General features: G+C 39.9%; 1 protein-coding gene across 1 annotated transcript; it reads left to right on the top strand.

Moving 5' to 3' along the window:
• The first annotated feature begins 2,761 nt into the window (after nt 1-2,761).
• On the top strand, nt 2,762-19,094 carry TOP6BL (TOP6B like initiator of meiotic double strand breaks). The gene is made up of 12 exons (XM_025168587.1): nt 2,762-2,776; nt 4,172-4,334; nt 5,055-5,108; nt 6,130-6,230; nt 8,093-8,176; nt 8,823-8,878; nt 13,723-13,915; nt 14,967-15,126; nt 16,959-17,096; nt 18,212-18,333; nt 18,565-18,675; nt 18,915-19,094. The coding sequence occupies exons 1-12, from the start codon at nt 2,762-2,764 to the stop codon at nt 19,092-19,094; spliced, it is 1,377 nt and encodes a 458-aa protein (XP_025024355.1).
• The last annotated feature ends 3,371 nt before the right edge of the window (nt 19,095-22,465 follow it).

Raw genomic sequence — 22,465 nt, 5'->3', positions numbered from 1 at the left:
GAACGGTGCGCGCGCCTGTGCGGGCGGGGGCGCGCGCGACACAGCACACACGTGCACACACACGCACGCGCGGGGACATACATAGTGACACATATACCTGTATTTAGACACGCGCGCGCACACACACCCCTATAGACACATATGGACATAGTGACACATCTATATAGACACACCCACACACATATATATTTGTACATACATACACACATATATAGACACACACGCACACACATATAAATAAATACACGTGCACACAGATATATAGGCAGATATACACATACATGTATAGACACAGACATAGACACATAGGCACATAGACACGTGTGCACACATACGTAGACGCATACACATTTACATATGTATCATAAGGGGGGAATAATTTGAGGAACGTTTTATGTAGTATATATGAGGGTATTCATGCACACACACACACACACATATCTTGATCTTGCACATTTGTTTACAAACCCACACAAATAACAGAGATAGATATGTTCATTACATGATGTATATGTGTGTACTGTATATAGACTTCTTGTTTGGGCATATTTATATATACGCACATATCCCTCTGTGTTTTTATTATTAATTTATTATCTTGTTAAGCAAACTCAGCCTGTTGGGTTAGTCCGTGTCCCCCAACAGTTCACTAAGTGTTGACTATGGGGGAGGAGGTATTTTCCCCAAACTGGCATTCTCCACGTGTGTTGGGCTACAACTCTCGTCATCACCAGCCAAGTTGGTTGGGTGATGGGAACTGTAGTCCAAGGCATCCATACAAGGGCAGTTTTTTGGGGGGGGAAGAGTGAGAGTTTAATTGAAATCCATGCTCTTATTCTACCATTAAGCTACCAGTGGCAACTTTTGCTGGTCTTTTCAGGTATTTGTGATCTGGTGAGGCTGATTTCCAAGTTGCAGCAAATGGTTCACAGGCTGGAGAAGCAAAGGCTTTCATAATGGGAAGGCCACTAGATTTTACATGAGTAGATTAGTTAATAAACCTCAGAATGAAAATCACACTTTGCCCTTTAGCTTTGGAACTTGACTTGTTTTAAGCAAGAGTTCTGTGCTATGTTTGAAATTGAGATTTTTCTTTGAATTTCAGCCATAAAACCTAGATATTAAGCCAGGATTTTCTTTGGTAGCATTTGAAGTAGGCCAATGCTTTCCCTAACAAAAGTTTGTCCAAAAAAATTAGTACCTTGGCCAGGTATTCAATAAATAATCCAAATGTATTGCAATCCAATATAATTCCTATTGATTTAAAATTATGATGACAAATATGTTGCCCAGTCTGGTGCTGGATCCAATCTAGGTTCCTATAGAAGAATCACTGGTCATTGTGTAATTTTACAGGCACACATGAGCTCGGTTCAAACAAGGCTAAATGATGGGTAATTTGTGGTTCAGAGTATTGTGGAAACCCAGACAGTGTCTTAGTAAACCATCATGTTAAGTGAAAATATAATTTCTCTCTTGGGGCACAGAATTGTTAATGAATGCGTTCTTTTTTTCTTTTTCTTCTTCTTATTTGCCCTGCTTAGTTACAGGGTCTGCTTGTCGTGCATTGCACTTGCTTAGTTTTTACAGCAAAGTTTATTGATGTATGACGTGACATGGGGTTTTGCTTTTCAGCTGGCTTATTGTAGCTGAATACTATATATATATATATATATATATATATATATATATATCTCACTATAATATACAATATATATATTAGTACACTAATACTAATTAGTGTGCATGTGTATATATATATATAAAATATGTATATATATATATACACACACACTAGTATTAGTGTGCTAATATATATATATTATAGTGTATATTATAGTGTACTAATATTATGTATGAAATTAGTAAACTAATACTAATTTGTGCTGAGAGGTCTCCTAAAGTCACCCAGCTGGCTTCTGTGCCTGAGGACTAAAACTCTCCCTGCTCTTGGTTCCACGCTTTAACCATTATACCACACTGGCCCTTGTGTTTCTTAACCAAAATTTAAGTATATTGTTTTAATTCAGCCCTGGAATGTTTTGTATGATGGACCAGTAATAACAACAACAATATGAGGCAGCCCCAGTGGTCATCATATTGAGAGAGATAGGTTTTTCTCCTCCTTTAAAAAGCCATCACCTTGTATAACCAGATGGCCAACATAAGCACATTAAGAACAACATTACTTCTCTTGATTAATTACAGTATATGATCAAAAGGCAAACAGAAGAAAATAATAGCTTCTGGGTTGCATTTCTCCTACTTGGAAATTGGGAAACCAGACATGCAATTTGCAAGCTGTAGCTGGCTATCCTTCTTTGGTCATGTAAGACTGACTGGAACAAAAGTGTTTTTTTGAGTGTGTATCCATCCAAACCAATTCTATATCTTTCAAAATATCTGCATAATAACTATGTACAGATAGAGGTCTCAGTGCCATACACTTTATTTTAAAAGTGGAACAATCTACCCCAGATCTTGACCTCTTTGTTCATGTTAAAGTTTTAACAAAAGAAGCACTTTGGGGATGCCTTCACAGAATATCACAAGACCCATTCCCCCCTCCTGAGGAAGAAAAAACAGGAATATTTTTGTACTGTAAGGCAAGGATGAAGCTCTGTAGCTAGCAGTGAAGCCTGAGTTCCTCTTTTGCTAAAAATAAAATAAAATAAATTCTCAAGTAACTAAGAATCACAGCCACACAAATACAGTACTAGAATTAGTAGATCAATGTCCTAACTCAGTTTAAGAAAGCTTCATGGATAAAGTGTGGGTAAACAGTATTGAAATTAGATTAATTCCTCTGAATATAACACATGGGGGACCAATGAGTCTCTTCATATTCTGGGGCTACAACTCCCATCAGCCTTAACCATTATGAGTAATAGTCAAGAATAATAAGAGATATTAAGGGCACAGATTCCCAGTCCATCTGTACAGTAATATCTCTCCTAATTTTAATAATTACATGTACATTAGTGTAATGCGCTATTTGTCCTTGTTGATGTCAGCACACGCCTATATGTTTTCCTACTGAATGTGGCAAACAGCTGCTGGGGGTGGATTTTCAATAGGAGAAGGTTCAGTCCCTCTTCCATGTGCCACAGTGCCAATATGGATTATGTTATTTTTTAAAAAAAGATGGCAGATATGCATTATTTGGGGGTTTCTTCTGTCACTCCTGACTTATCGTTTCATGGCCCTGAATCCGCCTGTGATCTTCATTTAATTGGTCTCTTCAGTCAAGTAGTGTCCTATAACTTCTTAACTATGAACAAAAAAGTGACAAAGTAGCCCTGATTGAACAGCTCCAGGGCTTATCTAGTTTATTTCCATCTTCCATTAAAATAAATTAAAGGTGGCATCCATAGCATCCTTTCATTCCAGTTAAAAAGAAACCAAAATATAGAATGACAATAAATTTAGGCAGTTTGATCATTTCCCACTTGAAGCAATATTTTTGTGAAATAGAAAATAGCGTTGCTGGGACTGCAAGGAGAGATTTTAATTCATATTTTATGTCCTGTGTGCTTTGCCAAAGTTTTTCCCAAGCACTTTTTTCCCCCTGAACACGCAGCATTTGTTCTACAGGGTTCTCTTCTCTTCTTCTCCACTTTCTCTTTCCAGTTTTGCTCCCTCCAGCATAAGATTAAGGGCACCTAAATAATTCAACGGTTTTAGGAAGTAAAACAAACAAACAAAACCCCCACAGTAATAATTCTGTAAGAATAACGAGCTGGATACAGACAGCCTGAATTTAAAAACAACTAAACCATAACAAACAATTATTTTTCACATATTTTAGATAGGAAGCAATGTTTGGGAAATTAGTTAGAAAGTTGCTAGTTGGCTAGTATGTTTACAAAATGTAATTATTATGGTAAAAGGACAAAAATGGTTAAAGAAATCCAAAATTGTAGAGTTGATTTAAGATGGAAACATTGAAAAATGCCACAGGCAAGGGTAACAAAAAACCAGCTTCCCCAAATGTGATCCGTTCCTTTATTTGCTCAATTCCTAGCACCACCACCCTGCTTTATATCACCAGGTCTCCCATTTCAAGGACAGTTATAGTTTCAGTCCTGATGTTCAAATGAAGAAATAAGGAACACAGTTATTTCTGAAGCCAGAATATGATGATTTCACATTTCTCTGCTAATTTATCAAGTCCTTTCTTTCATTTCAGATTTTAGAATTTCTTATAATACAACTTCAGTATGAAAAGGGGGAGCAGTCAGAAAGATCTTCCATGCTTGAAGGAACACTTGTAATTTCTGTGGACATTGAAGATTCTCTCCAGCATGTGAACCAGTCCCACTGTGCTATAATCAGTGAGTATTATTCAGATTTATATTTCTTTCAGAAAGGGTATTTTCAGGACAACACAAACTAGGTAAACCAACCAAGAACGACCCTCCTCCCCTCAAGGGGCATTTTACCACTAAACGCTGTTCTAGCAATAGCAGGGTGTCCTCTTATGCATTACCAAAGAGGAAGAAGACCAGATTTGGATGGGATGGTGTTCATAAAAATAAAGCTATCCTAAATAGTTAGATGTAACAATGGAACATTTTGATCTTCAAATTGGATAGTTTTAATCCCCTTTAATAGAGATTAAAAACAAAATCATACAAACGAGAGATCATACAAAAGAGGAGTGACTTCTCCAAAGTGGACTTCTCTGCCAAAAGTTTGCAATGTTTCTTGATTTTTTTTGGATAAACCATGGGCTTTGGTGACTATGCTAGTAGATTATACAGTGTGTAATCCTGGTCAGTGATTGTAATAAAGATTATCTATCCATCTATCCAAGTAGAGAGTAAGGATTTGCAACTTGGATTTATGGGACATGCTCAACCCTAACGCTAAAATAACCAAACACAATTCTTGTGGTCATATGACATGTAATCCCCAAATAAGTAAATGTAAGGTGTAAGTGTATGGCCTGGTTCCTACAACACGTTGAGCCTCAAATTATACAGCTCAAATTTAGCCTAGCCACAGAGTTAAACAAAATTAATAAAAGCTGTTCTCTGATTTGTTCCATGCAGTTTCTGCAAAAGGTGATTTATGCCACAACCTCCTCAATGACTTAATACTCACAGGTAAATATCTTAATGTTGTTTGAGATTCAAGAAGTCCTTTTGGTGGATCAGACCACAGGTTAATCTAGTCTAGCATTCAGTTCCCACAGTGCTTAGCCACTGATACATTTTGACTGGGTTTCCCAGAACAAAACAAATCTTATTTGTTCACGTATCCAGCTTTAGTGGATATATGAATTCACCCGACATCTGAATATTTCCTGAGTCATCCTGAGGAGACTCTATTGCATCCTGAGTCTCTATTGCAACTTCCATCTGAGTTGTTTCCTCATTGTGTAGCTGCCTTCAAAAATTGGTACAAGAGCTCTGCTGTATTAAAGACATTGATAATCTTTTAAAGCAAGAAGATTGAAACCTCATTAATTTTTGTTTTACTTTGCTTTTTACTTACCTTTTAAAAAGAGATCTACTATACAGAATTGGCTGGAAAGTGACCCTAGACATTGCTATGTAGGAATGGTTGGGTTCTGAGGTACCTGAGTGGATGAGAATGTCCAAGCTGCACTGTAGACATTGTAAGAGGAGAGCCAGGTTAGTCGATGTTAGCCCAAAATCAGGAGACGTCTGGTAGACCTTTTCAGACTAACAAATTTTATTAAAAGGCATAAGCTTTTGAGCTGCAGCTCACTTCATGAAAGCTTATGCCTTTTAATAAAATGTGTTAGTCAGAAAAGGTGTTTCCAGTCTCCTCCTGATTTATTCATACAACCATATGGTAACTGTACTTCTACTTGCCTTTTTCAGAACATAATTTGGGAAATGCAACATTAAGTCTCAGGTGATTAACATCTTTCGATTAAAATCTTTGGAATTGGGCAGCTAATATATTAAAACAAACAAACAAAGAACAAATAAATAACTCTTTTTAAAAGGCTCATGGGACCTCCTTGCTGCAGCTTGCTTTCCAATTCACTGATAACAAGGGAATCTCACATTTTCATGCCTGCTGTTCTTTGGAGAGCAGGAATTCCTGGTTTGTCTTGCAGTGCTTGTCTCTTAGTACTGAATTTTTCTCCCACAGAAATAGAAGGCTTGTTGCCTTTCTGCCAGAGTGGCGTCCTGAGTGGAAGAGGTTGTCCTCATGAATCTCTGCATACCATGCCTTTTCAGCTTTCCTTTCAGGTTAGCATCTCTCATGTATCACAATGGATACTTTAACTATGCTCAAAGTAGACAAGTTGTAGAGAAGTAAATGCCACATTGAATGCCAGTTCTGGGGCCACTCTGGGCCATCTACAGTTTGCTAAGCGTGGAGTTAATTCAACCCCTTCTGCCCCTTTTGTCAGACAATAGTGTCCTTTAATACTTGGCTTCTCAAGTTTGTAGACAAATATCACTGTGTTGCATCTTCCAAATTTTTCTATTTCTACTGCATTAAATGTTCACAGCTAAAGGAACCAATGGATATGTGTTGTTGTCCACTAAGATAGTCTTCCCAGAGAACATACCATGCTTTCTTTAATAATTTATTTTCTCTTTCCGTCACACACTTCCTCCTCAAAAAAGAGTCTGATTCCTGTGTTGCTGGAACTTTTTGCTCAGCAATAAGCACCTGTTCTGTAGAAGACATAATACAGATGCTAAATTCATCTTTGAATTTGTCCAAATATATGAATCTGAGTAGATGCGAATAGTAGTTGCACAGGTAGTGGGTAAAGAAAGGAGGGTTCTGGTTTGCTCTGATCCAGATAATTCTCAGCCCTGTTCCCACAGTTGCTGTGTGCATCTGCATTTTTTAAAAGTCAAGTTAAATGCAGAGTCACATTTAATGTCATGTTGAGTTTGGTCCAGGAAAAAAAAATACTGTAACTTCTGTTGTCTTTGCCTGGACAATCTGTTCTCCAGCATCCTCCAAACATCTGAGGAAGCTGTTCTAGAATCAAAATCTTTATGGCTTTTCCAGTGCCAATTTTCACAGGCACAGGAGAAAAAAACAACTGCAGCTGTCCTTTCTGGTATTTCTTAGCCCCTTCTTTCACTTCAGAAGAATGGTTGGATAGAACAGCTGTTCAAACTACAGAACCAGAGTCTGCTCCAAAATGGTTGCTGACATTATTTCACCACCACCAGACTTGGGTTGTGAAAAGTGGGAATAGAGTGCACCCCGCCCCCCCACAAATCTACAATCCATTTGGCTTTGTTAATAACACAGTAGAGCTAAACCAATATCCACATCTAGTGTAGTCCTTTCTAGGGTTATTACTACTATAATAAGAATTGTAGTGACTACAGCTATAGTGGAATAAAAAAAGATCAGAGAATTATAAAACTCTGAATCTTGGAATGTCTTGGTTAGTGATCTCTTAAAAGTTATGTTTCCAAAGAGAGAAGGGGATCAGGAGTTGACCCTTGACCCTCTCAAAAAATAGAGCTTATGCTTCTATTTTTCTGGGTAGTGTCCTTTAACATATGTGTACAATAAAAGGCAAAGGATGCCTAAATTCACAGGAAACTATTGGAGAAAAATAATTCTTCAAACACAGAAAAAAAAAAAAAGTAGAATCCATTAGCGTTTCTGGCACAACTGAAACCGGAAATACTGAAAGGGAGGCAGCAGCCTAGATTCTTGTTTATCCTGTGATTTGGGGACTAGGGATAGAAATTCTAGTCAGAACTGGTTGATGAAGAAAATTCCACAGCTAGGATTAGCCACCTTTAATATGATGTATATAAACAGAGACCTGTTTTTACCTAAATGAGCAAACTGTTTCATGTGCAGCTAAATGAATCTGAAGATTTAGCATCAGTCCCACAAACTTGACAGAGCACATCTCAGCTTTGTTCATTTGAAACAAGAGTGTCCTGTTTTCCTTTACCTGAAACAGCATTTTCATTTTTCACATTAAAGCATTGGATTTAGTGCCCATGCAAAGTGGTGGGTGAGAAGTTAATTGAAAGCGTTGACAGCTGAAGGGATGAAATAAACATTCAGCTAAAGGTTTTGAAAAGGACACTTTAACTATGTGTATCTTTGGGCTTTTCAGCTGTATGAGAAATCTGAAGTTCTCAAAGAAGACTGCGCAGCAATAAAACAGTTCATCCATAGGATCAGCCTTGTGCACACAACAGTAAGAAATGCTCCTGCGCTGTGATTTGCTAAATATTATGTTCAAGCCTCCTCAGGATTAAATGACTACCTTCTCATTTAAAGTCTGCAGAGAGTTTTAAGAGCTGCATAGGAAGAAATTCTATTTCCTGATTTCTGAAACAACCTGGTTACCAGGTCCAGCCACAACTTGTGTTATTTTTAAATAATTTTCTGTAGTAAAGAGGGCAAATCTTAACTTGTCAAACTCTAGGGGCCATTATAGAGTATGGAGCATGCAGCCGTGGGATTTGATGCAACATATGCTGCTTAGGGTCACATCACATTAAACCACAGTTTTGCTAATATTTTCAGATTAAACCTTGGATCTGAGAGTATATTTTGGGATATAAAATTGCTTTTTTCTGGGCTGGAATCCTTTCTGTACAGACACATGCCTTTTGAGATAACAGCTAAGTTGTTTATGTGCAACTGATCTCAAGTTCAGTCCCTGCTGTCTCCAGGTGTGCTTGGGAAAGTTTTCTGCCTGAAATCCTAGAGAACTGAAAGTAGTCACTGCGCAATACTGACTGTACCAATACCAAGGGCATGGTTCCCTATTAAGGCCACTTCCTATATCCCTTACTGTATTTTGTGACTTGTTGATCCTTTTTGCTCTGCTTTCATAGACCAAGTTTCATTACTGTGTAAAAATTAATGGCAACATCTCTGCTGAGACATATAGGTAAGTAAGCATCCACAAAGTTATAGTGGCAGCTATAGAACACACACACACACACACACTTCTTGAACAATTAAACCATATAAATAAATATATATTGTTCAAAGAGTTGACATGAAAGGATAGTCATTATGCACTGCTTAAAACCACAGTAACAGAAGGCTTCTAATTCCAGGTCTGGGGAAAGAGAAATGGAATGGGTTTAAAACTATAGCAAAACATTCGCTATTCATGGACCACTGACTATTGTTAAATAAAATTTCATCATTATTTAAGAGGTGGGACTTATAGTAAAATAAAATATGCTAGTATATCTTTTTTTAAAGGCACCTTAGCGAAAAATGTCCTGCTCACGTTCTAATGAGCCAGATCCTGACTGGAGCTGTGAGACTAAAGAGAACATTTGATTCACATCCACCTGTCAATTTTCCTTTCCAACTACAGTACATTTCAACATTCTGTGGCTCCTGAGCATACTTAATCATTAGGTTTTTTGGGGGGATTGGGGATGAATATATCTCTTTATGTTTCTCTCAAGAGTTTTGTCTTGCTGTCAGCTTTAGGATTTCTTCAGGCTTGCACAACTCTATTTTATCAGCAGCTCCATTTCTGTTTGTGCTCACCAAGTTTATCATTAGAAGGACTTTTACTGGGGTAAGATTTCCCCTAAATGAATGAGGTATATATGCTTTAACAGTAATGTCATACACATTATAGCTATGAACTCTCAGCCATTAAATGTTCTTTCATTCCAGTTCATGTTGAACTATGGTAGAAATAAGGTTGTGTATTCCAGTTTAAATAGCATCTACCTCTGTTTGAGTGGACATTTTAGGAAGAGGATCCTCAGTTTTCTCCTACTCTCAAAAGAATACCATGTAAGAAAGAAAAATTCTCAGACTTTCCCTGTATTTCCTCAGTAAATATTTTCAAAAGAAAATATAAAATATTTCCCTTAGAGGTAGGTCTATCCCAATGACAACTAAGAGCTTTGCTCTCTCTTTCAATCTCAAGAACAAAATACTCTCTCTTTTCCCATTTCTAGCTCACCACAGGTCCCAAATTGTCATGAATGAGTTGTTAAATACTGGCAGTCTAGCCCAGCATTACTGAGAACTCAGTTTTACAATGTTAAAGCCCAGTCGCTTATTAGGGATGTCTGTATGTGGTGGGTGAACTAGTGGTAACCTTGCATTCCTTCTGGGAAACTGACAAAGATTTTACTCATTAAACATCTGCTGGCATTAGCACAGCCACTTAACACATAATTAAAAAGGAAAGAAACAGGAAGTGCATCACCTAAAGAGGGTATCTGGCAGGGAACCATCTGTTCTTTCAAGATTTGCGGATGGGCATTTATCACCAACATGAGTCATTTGAAATAGCCATGCTGGCAGCATCTAAGGCCAATGCAGTGGACAGTTTCTATCTATAGATAAAAAAGGTGGTGTGCGTGCATGAATATGGACGCAACAAGTTTGTCCTTGGATTTTTACAGGTACTCCTAGACTCTGCCTACATGTTGTAGACCAGTTTTAGAAACTCCTCCTCTGTTATTCACTGTCAGTCTAGCTGTGCCTCTAATGTTTTCGCTCTTACTTTTCTCAGAGATTTTTGTATGTTAAAATCTAAAATCTAATTGGATTAGTAAATAAGATGATCTGCCTTAGTAAATAGTCTTGCTCTCGGTATAACTGAAAAGTATCTTTTCCCACTTTGCTGAAAAAACTCTTAAGCATGAGCACTAATAACAGAACACAAATGAGACTTGTATCAATCATTGTTTAAGGAAACGTGAGTTTAAAAACAAAATTAATTTCGGTTGGAAGAACCCTCCTAAATGATTTTAAAATTTCATAAAGTTCATGGTTGGCTAAATGTTAAATAGGAACGCTCACATTACTGTACAGCTTATTTTTCTTCCTTTTCCTTTTTTTTTTAATACTAGTAATAGTAAGTCACTATTACTGCCCTAAAACCAACTCTGTACATAAAGTTTGTGGTCTGGGCATGTTTTCAATAGTTTCTTTTGGCTGAACTGCACATTGAAACAAGCCATGGTTTGTTTAACCATAGTTTAAGACTCACATGGGCAGATTTACCCAAGCATTAAGTCACAACCAAACAATCCACATCATGCCTTAATGTGATATGTAAAAGTTTGATTATAATAGTAACCAAAAGTGCAATGAAGTCAGGGAAATTATATAAAGGGTCTTCCTTGTTTTGAATTGGTGTTCTCATTTATAATTATGATAAATGCAGTGACTTTTCAACATATCATCCTTCTGTACTTCAGCGTAGAAAGGAAAGTCACCACATGTTTGCCAGATGGGACCACATTACTTATTGATGGGAGACATTTTATGAGGTAAGCAGTTGGGGGAAAGAATTTGTACTCCAGATGCTGACTGAGTAGTTGCAAATACAAGGTCATCCTTAAGAACAGATTGTGGAAATGGTGCCCAGCATTTGTTCCTAGATCTGGATAGTTTTGGTGATTTTTCCTTTTTTGCCAAGATATAACTAGTTTGAGAATGTCTAATTAGTCTGAAAATTGTTGGACATAGATAAGTACAGATAAGCTGGGTTTATGCATCATGTGAAACCCTAAACCAGACAAATTAATTAGTTTGCCATTGATCTGAGGCTGATTCCTGGTTGCTACGTAGACAAATATGCTCTATCTTGACTTGTCCCTGTGACAATCCACACCTCTTCCAGGGGCCCAGGGGCTGGCTACATCCAACCTAATTTCCTGTTTCTCCTTTCTTTCAATCTTGCTTAGCATATTTTTTTTCTAGTCTGTTACCTGCTTGCATCACTTGCCCCAAAGTTTCTGCTTGTTAATCATTGCCTCCAAGAGAGCAGCCCATGTTTATTTCTTCTAGTCCATGGTACTGTTAGTAACTCCAGATTTGTAATTCGGAGATGTCCATCTTCTTTCTCAATGTCCAGCTTTCACAGCCATACATTACTGGGAAAACCAATAATTCAATTAATTTGATCTTCGTTGGTATAGAAATATCCCCATTCTGCATGATCTTATCTAAGATTATCATTGTCTTCCTCTTGACTTCCTTTTCACTTCTCCAGCACACCATCGATCTCCATCTATTCCTGAGTCCAAGAAAACAAAATTGTCTACCACCTTCGCTTCTTGGTAGACCACCAAATAAATTAAGGGTGACATTACCTTTTCTTCCTAATATTTAATATTAATCCAGATCTTTTACTTTATTAATGAGCTCTTCTGAATCATCTTTACCTTCAGCTAACAAGTGGTGTTGTCTGTGTCTCTCAAATTATTAGACTTTGATGTCCAGTTTTGATTCCATCTGTTTTCTCTCCTTAATTACTATGTTCATTTAACAAGCTAAGCCAAGAAATAAGCTTAAAGTTCATATAACATGTTAGAGAATAGCTGGGTTTCCACGACAGGCTGAGTAACAAACGGTGAAACCCCACATAAGCTATTCTAGTGACTTGTGCTCTAGTGAGTTCAGAAGGAATGATACACATCAAGCAGTGCTGCGAACATCTCATACCCAGAGCATGTCTTTCATCTTAATTTTTTGACTCGGAAGCCCTGCTTTTAAGTCCCAGGATTATTTACTTGTAGAAATAGGGTCTGAAATGGTTTGAAAGAGAATACTGTAAAAGAGAGTTTCTTAAACTGCATTGCCCTCTGGTGGACATGGGGAGCGAAAGCTTGGCTGCCTGGATTTTGCAACAAGCAATGAAGAGCCGTTGAGCTCATCCTCACATGTCCCCTTAACTGTGGTACAGACATGCTCCCAGGACTTTTTTAAATGCCATAATCCACCTCCACACCTAAAGCCTGATCACCATTATTTCTATAAATATATCTATATTTTAATATACCATTCATTTCTATTTTTAATATGCCATTCATTTCTATTTAAGAGTATCTGTAGTAAATAACATGTCCCAAGACCAATCCAGCATAATTTTGGAATCTGTATTCATTTTTTTCCGTACAATTGTTTCAGTTTTGTTTTACTATGGAGCTAGATAGCTGTGCTTTCTTACATACCACAAGCCTAGTCTGTTAATTAAGAACTTGGATGCCATATGGGTAGAAAGCCTGGATATAAATTGAAATAAGTAAATCAGCTATAGGGGAGGCCTGCTTTTGGCTTAGATAAGCAAAGCATCTTGAAATTTGGACTGGCTTTTCATTTGTTGCTCTTCTATCTCTTTTTTAAAAGTTTGATTCTTGCATGATTTTGTTCTTGAAAATTGTGTTTTAATTACATTGTAAATCATTCGGTGCATTTTAACAAAATGATGAGATGTTTGAATGAGTCTAATTTAAAAATACTGATATTTCTCTGCCACTGTGCTCCAAAATGGCTCTGAGTCATTAATGCATTGATGTGAAACAAGTGACTGCCTTTTCTTGCTATGTAATGCTTTCTTTTTTCTTTCAATTTTCATTTAAAGTCTTTCACCTCCTATGAATTCAGCTATTTATTCAAATACTGCAGAATAAAGGTTTCAAAGTATATTTTTCTGGTAGCAGGAATCTGAATCTGTTCTACACAGGAATTCACATTTATCTGTGCAGGGTTTGCAGCTGTTAACAAGTTGATGTTTTATGTGAACTGATAATTGGGTGGGTTAACCCCATCTCTCAGTTTGTCGCTCTTTAAATATAGTGGGCAACAGGTCTTAAAATGCCAAGCTTTCCAGCACACGTGGAAGGGGTTAGATTGGAGAAGGCTAATCTAGTCTTTGACTAATCTGCTTTTCATTTACTATTTATTTGCTTCTGTTTTCTATCTCCAATCAACCCCACCTCTTTCTTTTGTGCGTACTCCCAGGTCAGAATGCAGGGCTGTAATGCCATCCTGTGATAAAATTCACCTTGTGATTGGTGAACTAGTTGGTCTGTTCATCCCAGATGAAGTAGCAGAAAGAGGTTTCACAGGAGAGCTGAGTCTCATACCTGCAGTGTCCCTGTGTCCCTGCCAGAAATCATTTCCTAACCAGCCTGCAAATATAACTACTGCCTCTGTATCCTTTGCTGTGACCAGTGAAGAGAACCAAGAAGGAATGGTTTAATCTGCAGTTGGCTGGGTTTGCAAAATGTATGAAGTCATAAACCATGGTTTACAAACCACAGTTATTGGGTTCATATAACTCACCAAGCCAAATCCAAACAAAGAACATTGTAGCTTAGAATTATGGCTGAACCTAGCCGATTTCACATATTCAGCTAAGGAGAGAAGGGTGATTTGAACTAACAACATGTAGCCCTATGAGCTTTTAAGATACTTTAAAGAGTCATTTAATTAGATATAGCATGTATTTGAGAAGCATAACTCAGCAGAATCTTAGAAGCTGTTTGTATTTACTTCCCCTGCTAGTTTTGCACATCACCCAAAAGGACATCCAAAAGTTAACCCTTTCCAAATGTCATTTTCAACATCATTTCTGGCAAGCCATCAAAATAAATTGTCAGTCAACATGAAGAGCTTGCTAAGGAAAGGGACACCTTCATATTTCTTCCAGTTGAACATGTCCCCCTGAAGTATTGGGAAAAGACAACACAATCTTTTCTACTTAGAAGTAAGTCTCATTGAATTAATTAAGAGCTTATTTCCAGGGAGTCTAAGATGGTACCTACGTTATCTTGATTAGAAAATAGGCCATACAATCTTGGTGCTGCTTACTTCTGAGTAGACATAAAATTGAACTGTTAATATATATTTGTGGGATTGTTCAACTCACTCCAGCTTTCAAGGCTAAATTCTATATAAATAAATACTGATCAATAATGTTCCATGAATTAACTTACCTTCCTTGGTAGATTGAAATTTGCTGTTGTTATCCATGATAAATGTTTAGTTTCTCATCAATTTCAGTCCCTTTCTGAGAACTTTTAATATATTTCAATTTAGTTGGCTATAGTTATAGCTAGGTTTGCTACTGTCAGAAGACTGGATTAACTTCTTAAGGAAAAGCAGCCTATGACTCATCCGAAACTGCTCACAACTTTTTATACGAAAGTCAACAACTCATCGCTGTCACCAGTTCATTGGCCTTCAGATGAATTTTTCCCTAGCCAACAATATATATATTTCTTTATGATCCAGCTGGGCTGCCCGTATTGTTTTCTGCAGAGGAGATATCGTATTCTTTCTTTGAAGATCCTTCATGTTTAGCATCATGGGGCAAATATGCCTACCAAGCAACACTAAATTCAGCTGTATATTGCAAAACAGGTAAAATATAATTGTCATTTGCATTACTTGTTTTCAGTTATCCAGTGTGAATGTGGGAAAGGTATTTAAGAATGAACTGTATGTGGAATTTTTCAGAAAACAATCTCAGGAGCAGCTAGAACTGAAAATAAAACAATGATCTGACATCTATTTACTTATTTATTTATTTATTTATTTATCCAATTATATAGCCGCCCATCTCACCACAGGCGACTCTGAGCGGTGTACCACAAAGCTAAAAACAGCCAATAAATACATTAAAAATATAAAAAGCAAAATAAAACAGAGAATAAAAGGATGTTAAAAATAAGGGAGCCCCCTCACTAATTCCCCCGTCCCCTGAGGTCCCCAGGCCTGCTGGCATAACCACCTCTTAAGGGAGGGACCTCTGGAAGCTCAACAATGATGAAGCCAACCTCGCCTCGGGGCGGGGAAGATTCTGCAGCGCAGGCGCCACAGCAGAAAAGCCTTGCTGCCTGGGGCCCGCCAAACGTAGCTCCCGAGGCGTCGGAACCCGTAACATGCCCTCTCTGCTGGATCTGGTAGGACGGGCAGAGGAAGTCCCTCGGGTAGCCCAGCCCCGTGCCGTGAAGGGCTTTGAAGGTCAACACCAGCACCTTGAATTGGACCTGGGATCAAACTGGTAACCAGTGCAGCTCATGAAGCAGAGGTGTGACGTGTCCTACTAGAAACACATATAACTGCTCGCATTTTACACCAGCTGAACTTTCCGGATACTCTTCAAGGGCAGCCCCATGCAGACCATATTGCAGTAGTCTAACCGGGAGGTGACCAGGGCATGAGTGACCATGAGTAGGTCCAAAGTTGTGCAAAGCTGTTCTAGCCACGACTGCCACCTGCTCTTTGAGCAGGGGTCATGAGTCCAGGAGGACCCCCAGATTGTGCACGGGGTCTGTTTGGGGCAGGGTGTATATATGTGTGCGTGTGTGTATATTATGGACACACATATTCAGTATATATTTTCAGTGTAATAAAACACTAATTGCTTTCTGATTCTTGCCTCATTTATCCTCATGGGAACTCTGTGCCTTAGGTGTAAAGTGAGAGGGAGGGAGCGCACCCACAGAGCATCACAGCTGAGCTGAGCTCTACGTCCACAGACCATCTGCTGTGCAACTCTGGCTTATGGTTCAGAAACCATTTCAGAGGCTAGATCTTCAGACCTAATTTTAAAAGGCTTTTGAACATACAGTATAAGGAAACTGTGCCATAACTATCACCTTGATTAAACACATAGCTCTGTATTTTAACACGCTAACAACGTGCTTGCATAATATGGAACAGCAGCCCTAAATAAGCGTGAAGTAGAATGTCTCTTTATCTTAGTTATTTCTTTACAATTCACAAATATGACTTCAGATCTACTACGGAATACAACAGGACCGTACGGATGTTTTCAACTTAATTCTCCAAACTTACCAGGAGCTCCATTGCACAGGTTTTCCACCTTTCTTTCTGAATGTGTTTTCTTAAGAAAAATGGTGGATGAAGCAGTGGAAAACATAGGAGGGTAACAAATGGAAGATAACGATATCCAGATCTCAGTAACTTTCAATATACTGTACGAGGCTTCTTTATTGCACAATAAAGTTTTATTTTGAAGCGTCTAGGAATCTCTTTACAGCAAGTTGTGTAATACCATATATGTGTCAGTTGGAAATGAAATGGGGAATGGGTTCTTCTCAGACTGCTATTGGTGATATATATATATATATATATATATATATCACCAATTCCTCAGATATCATTCTTGAATCCTTCTTGGTTATCTACATGAAATGTCACGCAATGCAATATATTTTGTGTCTCAGATACAGCGAAACCTGAAATCCAATACAGCCTTCGAACCAGCCACAAACAGGACCCAGATATTCAGGAACAGACACTGCTGCTCTTCCTTTTTCTTGGTTACTCTGATCAGTTTCAGGACAAGCCAATTTACAGTTTCTGTATGTATGGATATAGATATACACCTACACACCTACAAAGACACATATATATCTGCTTAGATGGGGCTGGGGGGCACTAATATGACAGCTGAGTTTTAGAATGCAGTCACTTCACGAGGCTGGCAAGAGGACAATTACAGAATAAACTTCTGGCCCCATACCTAATCAAGAATATAGGAAAGCATGAGGGGTTGGGATAAGAAAACTTCCAAATTTGGGAAGTCAGGAGGAGAATAACTTAATTTAAGCTCTCATCTGCACTTAGGATCATTTTACCCTTTGCTAAAAATACAAATGTTGCACAGATGTGTTTTTAAAAGACATTTATTCTTGAAGCTATTCTTGAAGCCTTTAAAAAGGAGATTGCCAGAATTATTTTGCTTTTCTCCCCAGTTAATAGCTTAGTTAAACAGCAAAGTGTAAGTGTGCACATTAAGCATGAAGACGTTGGTTGTTTTAACTATAGTGTATTAAATAAGCCGTAATGTCTGGCTCAGGGGGACGCGGTGGCACAGCGGCTTAATGACGCTGAAAGTTGCCGGCCAGAAATGGTCGACGCTTCAGCGGTTCGAGTCCAGCCTTCGCGTTAGCAGGGTGAGCTCCTGTTTCCGCCCCAGTTCCTGTCAACCCAACAGTTCGAAAACTCACGTGAGTAGATAAATGGGTACTCTCACTGCGGTGGGAGGAAAAATGGTGGCGGCGCCTTGCAAAAAAGGAGTCGGGAGCAGTTGCTGGTAAGCGCGAAAAACCGCGCGCGCCCAAAAAGGGTGCTAAGCAACGGAAACCCCGCCTCCTGCGCTCGCCAGCTGGGCTCTGCTCTAGGAAGGAGGCCATGGCAAACCACTTCCGAAACAATTGCCTTGAAAACTGCAAGGACTCGTCCAAGCAGTCACTGCAGAGTCGGTAACGACTGAGCGCAGATAAAAAAAAAAAAAAAAAAAAATGTCTGGCTCACACATATTGCTAAGCCATAAAAACCATGATTTCCAAAATACTGAACTGAAGGGAATTCTTCTCCCGTATTCATAGCCCAGAAACATGCTCACCCATTCATCCCTCTTGTATGAAGTCTTGCATTTTAATCTTTTGTCACCTTCTCTCTCTCTGTGGTGCAGGGGACCGGCGAGCGATTCTGTCTCATCTCTCACCTATCCTCTTCTGCAGTGAGCAGGCTGTGAAAAGGGCTATCCAAGGAGTGGTTAACGAGATCCTGGAGCAACACTACAGAGCATCCCAAGTGCGAAACTAATGACAAAAGGCCAAGGTGGTTGTGGGCATGGCGGGGGAGTAGGGAGGGGGAAGAGCTCTGAAGCAGGATCCCAACGTCCTGTTTATTTCGGGAGAAATTAGGCAATCTGTAGCCCTGTTATACTGTCCACTGCAAGTGCAGAAGGGAGGCACTATGGTAGTTTGTTCTGAGGTTGGCATGGGCTGGGAGGCACTAGGCAGTACTCTTGGTTCTCCACAGGAGCAACAGAAGCTGGCACGTTCTTTACCCATCATGGCAACGGCCATTTCCAGAATAGTTTCAAGCAGCACCGATGGCAAGTTTCGAAGGAAGTGTCTCCATAGTCTGCAGGTAGAGCCAACGTTAAAACCAGTGGGTTGCTTAGGTTAACAACTTGGTTGAGAAGGGCTATGTCGGACTGGGAAGTGACAATGCACAGGCAGCAAAATAGGAAATTAAGTTTAATTAAGCAATCTTCCAAACTACTAATTTAAGTGTAGCCTTAACTGTCATCTCACGTTTATCAGAAATAGCGCAATGGAGAATTAAAGCTGCACGTGCGTTTTGTTAGAGAATATGTCTCTCTGTAGGCTGCAGATACTCAGGAGTTCCAGGAAACCATCACAGAGACTTTCAACAAAGTAATTCTTAAGCAGTGGAAGCCCAGTCATGCGTGTGAGATCAAAAAGGCAAGCTTTCTCTTAAATACGCTTCCTACCCTCCTCGTATTTTCCTCCTCTGACTTTTGTTCAGCCCCATTCCAGTCATAGCTGTTAGAGAATGAAGTTTCGGTCTCTTACTGCAAATGCAGTCTCTTATTCCAAAATACAGCCAGAATCTTTTCCAGAAAATTCTGTCAGTGAAATATCTGCATTCCACATTGATGGTGGACTTGGGTCTTCAGAGACCAGGCTCAGAACTGAACCTTGGGTTCATAACATGCTTAGCCTTAATTTTCTCTCTCATAAAAAATATAATACAGAGATCAGCTTCTTTTTGAGGATGACTTGTTACCATCCCAAAGTCTTTCCAGGTCAGGCCTGCGTAATGATTTTGCTTGGCCTGGAGAATTACAGCGCTCTATTCTTCCTTTAATATAATTTGTATCCTTTATTTTTTTTTCTGCAGCCACTGCCTAGAAAGTGTAAGGCAAGACCATTAAACAATGACATTTCCTTACCCTCCATTCATCAGAAACTTTTGTGCTCCTGTGTTAGTTACACAGGATTGGAGCAAGGGGAAGAAACCAACAAGGGAGGAGAAGGTAAGAGGTGTGCGTTTGTGTGTGCAAGCAAGAAAACACAGTAAGATCGTTATTCCAGAGTTTTGCTGCTGAAGTAACAATATAGATCAGTGTTTCTCAACCTCAGCAACTTTAAGATGTGTGGACTTCAACTCCCAGAATTCCCCAGCCACCCATGCTGGCTGGGGAATTCTGGGAGTTGAAGTCCACATATCTTATGAAAAGTGAAAGTGATGCATTGGGCACAAATAATCTAACTTCACCCATATTTTGATGGGAACTACTGTCAGGGGGAGAAAGAGGAAGAGGCAAATTCCATGGGTTGGAATCATTAGGAAGGGGATTGAAAATGGAACTGCTAATATAATAATGCCTGTACGCAACTCTATAACAAACCCACACTCGAAGTATTGTGTATTATTGTGGCCACTATACCTGAAGGAATGTAATGTGTGAAAAGGGGCTAAAAGGCAGCCAAAATTATCAGGGGGCTGAAGCAGGTTCCCTCCGGGAGTCAGCCACAGCCATTGGTAAGAAGAGATACAACGGAGATATATAAAACTGTACAACACATTTATTTTATATTAATTTATATTTCAAAGTTAGTCACCACCCATCTCACTCAAGAGCAACTCTGGGCGGTTATTCAGATAGAAAAATGACACTTCACTGACCAGCTATTGGCTAGCAGTGTAAGTGTGAAATTCTCTAGTTAGAAAAAAGGCAACCCTTCTATTTATCTGTTACTGTGAAAGGCATTCTATCCTCTGGTGACCTCCCCGAGCAGTAAAAAGAATCAAAACAAAAACATGGAAAAAGTAAAGCAAGTAAAGTAACAGCGAGCGTTCTAAAACAAATAGAAACAGCAGTAGGGAACAATTTCTTTCCCAGACTCTGGATGCCAGGTGAAACAGGTGCACCTCCTTGAGCAAGTAAGTTGAGCCTTGCAAAAGCAAAATAAAAAATAAAAAACGCTCCAGCGGAAAAGTCTTGTGTCTTAAAAACAGCTTAGGTACAGCCACCTGGTATCCTGCTTAACAGAGCTGCTATGATGTGCACTTCGTGTCTGTACACGCATGTCATGCACTTGTGACTGCATTTCAATGCGCGATTTCACGTGCAGCAAAGAGGCCGCCCTCTGGTTTGTGTCCTGCAGGACTTCTGTTTGACAGCTCAGACTCTGGTAAAATAAGCGAGACAAAGAAGAGAAGACTAGCAAACAGGAGGGTTCCCGTGGAGGAGGATTCAGAAGACCTTAACGTCTCTGGCAGAGCAAAGAACAAGGAACGAAAAGGAAGCCTGTCAACAAGACCAGATACTGCTTCAACCTCTTCCTTTTCATGTACCTCTAAGAGCAAGAGGGGTATTTTCTCAGACAAAACCCAAGGAAATGATGCTGTCTCCAGAGCTGGAAGGAGCAAAAATTTGTGTCAGGTTTGTCAAAAAACCATAATCCACAAAACAGAATTAACATGGCTTCTTGAGTCACATAAAGTCACGATATGGTTTGCTTAGTTGTGGTTTAGCGTGCTGTTTGGCTCTAATCTTTGAGAACCCCGAACCCAACCAACTTTAGCATATACAATATGCTAAACCAGAAAAAACAAATCAAGGTTAAAACTAAGTTTAGTAAGTTGTGTAAATGGAGGCATTAGCTCCTTCACTATCCTGGTTAAGCATTAAGCCTCTGCCTGGTTTTTAAAACTCTGCAAACAAGGAATTTAACTGAAGGAGGCTCACCAGCAAAGCCCTGGAGCCCGCATTCAAGGCCAGAATTCCCCCAAGGGATCCACCGTAAAAATTAATTTTATTTCAAACATCTGTGTGCCATCTTTTTATTAAATACTAAAACCTCATTTAAAATACAGAAACGAGGCACAATGATAAAATCCGACAGAATTATAAAACCACCGAAGCCAGTTACAAAATGTTCTAGAGTGCCGAGAAAATAATGCTGCCCAGTGCCAAAAGCACATTGCATTAATCATGAAACGAGCGCTGGCACTCGAGGACCACATTTGCTCACGCTAAACTACGGTTTGCTCACCCACAGTGTACCGAACAAAGGTCAAACGGCTGAGTCTGTTCCACCGATCCAGCCATAAACCGTAGTTTAAGAGCCACCGTGGGTTTGCAAAGCCTCCGTCGGAGACGGCTTAGGGCGGTATGTGACCTTGGCCTCTGCTGCTGAATAGCGTAATTCGAAGCTGCCTTCTCGTCTGACTTTTGCAGGAGGACGACTTGTGGGCTGAAGAGGTCCTGAACCTGGCCAAGTGGACCTCCTGAAGTGGACCTCCCTCTGGTTCGCCCCATGAAATCCAGGGGTGCTTTGGGGTGTCTCGGGCAGGGCAATAAATGAAGACACCATCGACGGTCTCTTGGTCCCTTCTACTCAGGAGCGAATGGAAGGCGAGGCTGTCCCCAGAGAACCCCTGAGAGGCAGAGGGCCAGTTGGGTGAAAGGCCGGAATTCGCAGGGAGGCCGGTCCCTGGGGGCCACGTTGGGGCCAGGGTGGTGGCCTGACAGGAGTATCCAGCCTTGGCAATGGGGGGGCTGCTCCTTCCCCCAATGCCAGGGAGGAGCTTACAAAGGTGGCTCGTCCTGAGGTTTGCAGGCGGACAGTCTCCCTCGGATGCCATCCCGCCCTGCCCAGAGCGAGCTCGGCTTCTGGTGACCCCACAGGCTCCTCCGCGTAGCTCTCTTCTCACGGGGGGGGGGGGGAGCGGTTTCCCTCGCCCCTCCATCCAGGCACTAACGGGTTCGACCCCGCTTCGCTTTTTAAGACCCGCCTGGCTCGGTTCGGTGCTGCCACCTAGCTGGTCAAAGGCACCGCAGCGCTCTTTCGGGGAGATTTCTCCAAACGTCCCCGTTCCCACAGCGCTTTAAGCCTAAAGCCCA

Source organism: Python bivittatus, unplaced genomic scaffold (genome assembly GCF_059951505.1).
Source record: "Python bivittatus isolate LINGU-HERP-01145 unplaced genomic scaffold, Pbiv_v1 ctg000180_np1212, whole genome shotgun sequence".
In the NCBI taxonomy this organism is placed as follows: Eukaryota; Metazoa; Chordata; class Lepidosauria; order Squamata; family Pythonidae; genus Python; species Python bivittatus.
The sequence above is the reverse complement of the archived record's forward strand: the minus strand, read 5'-3'. Positions and strand labels throughout refer to the sequence as shown.

Bases quoted from the DNA above. Each gene is read 5' to 3' on its own strand.
- TOP6BL (XM_025168587.1), top strand. The intron at 6,231-8,092 runs GTTAGCATCTCT...TGGGCTTTTCAG, and splicing joins CTTTTCAGCTTTCCTTTCAG to CTGTATGAGAAATCTGAAGT. The intron at 13,916-14,966 runs GTATCCTTTGCT...ATTTTTCCCTAG, and splicing joins CAAATATAACTACTGCCTCT to CCAACAATATATATATTTCT.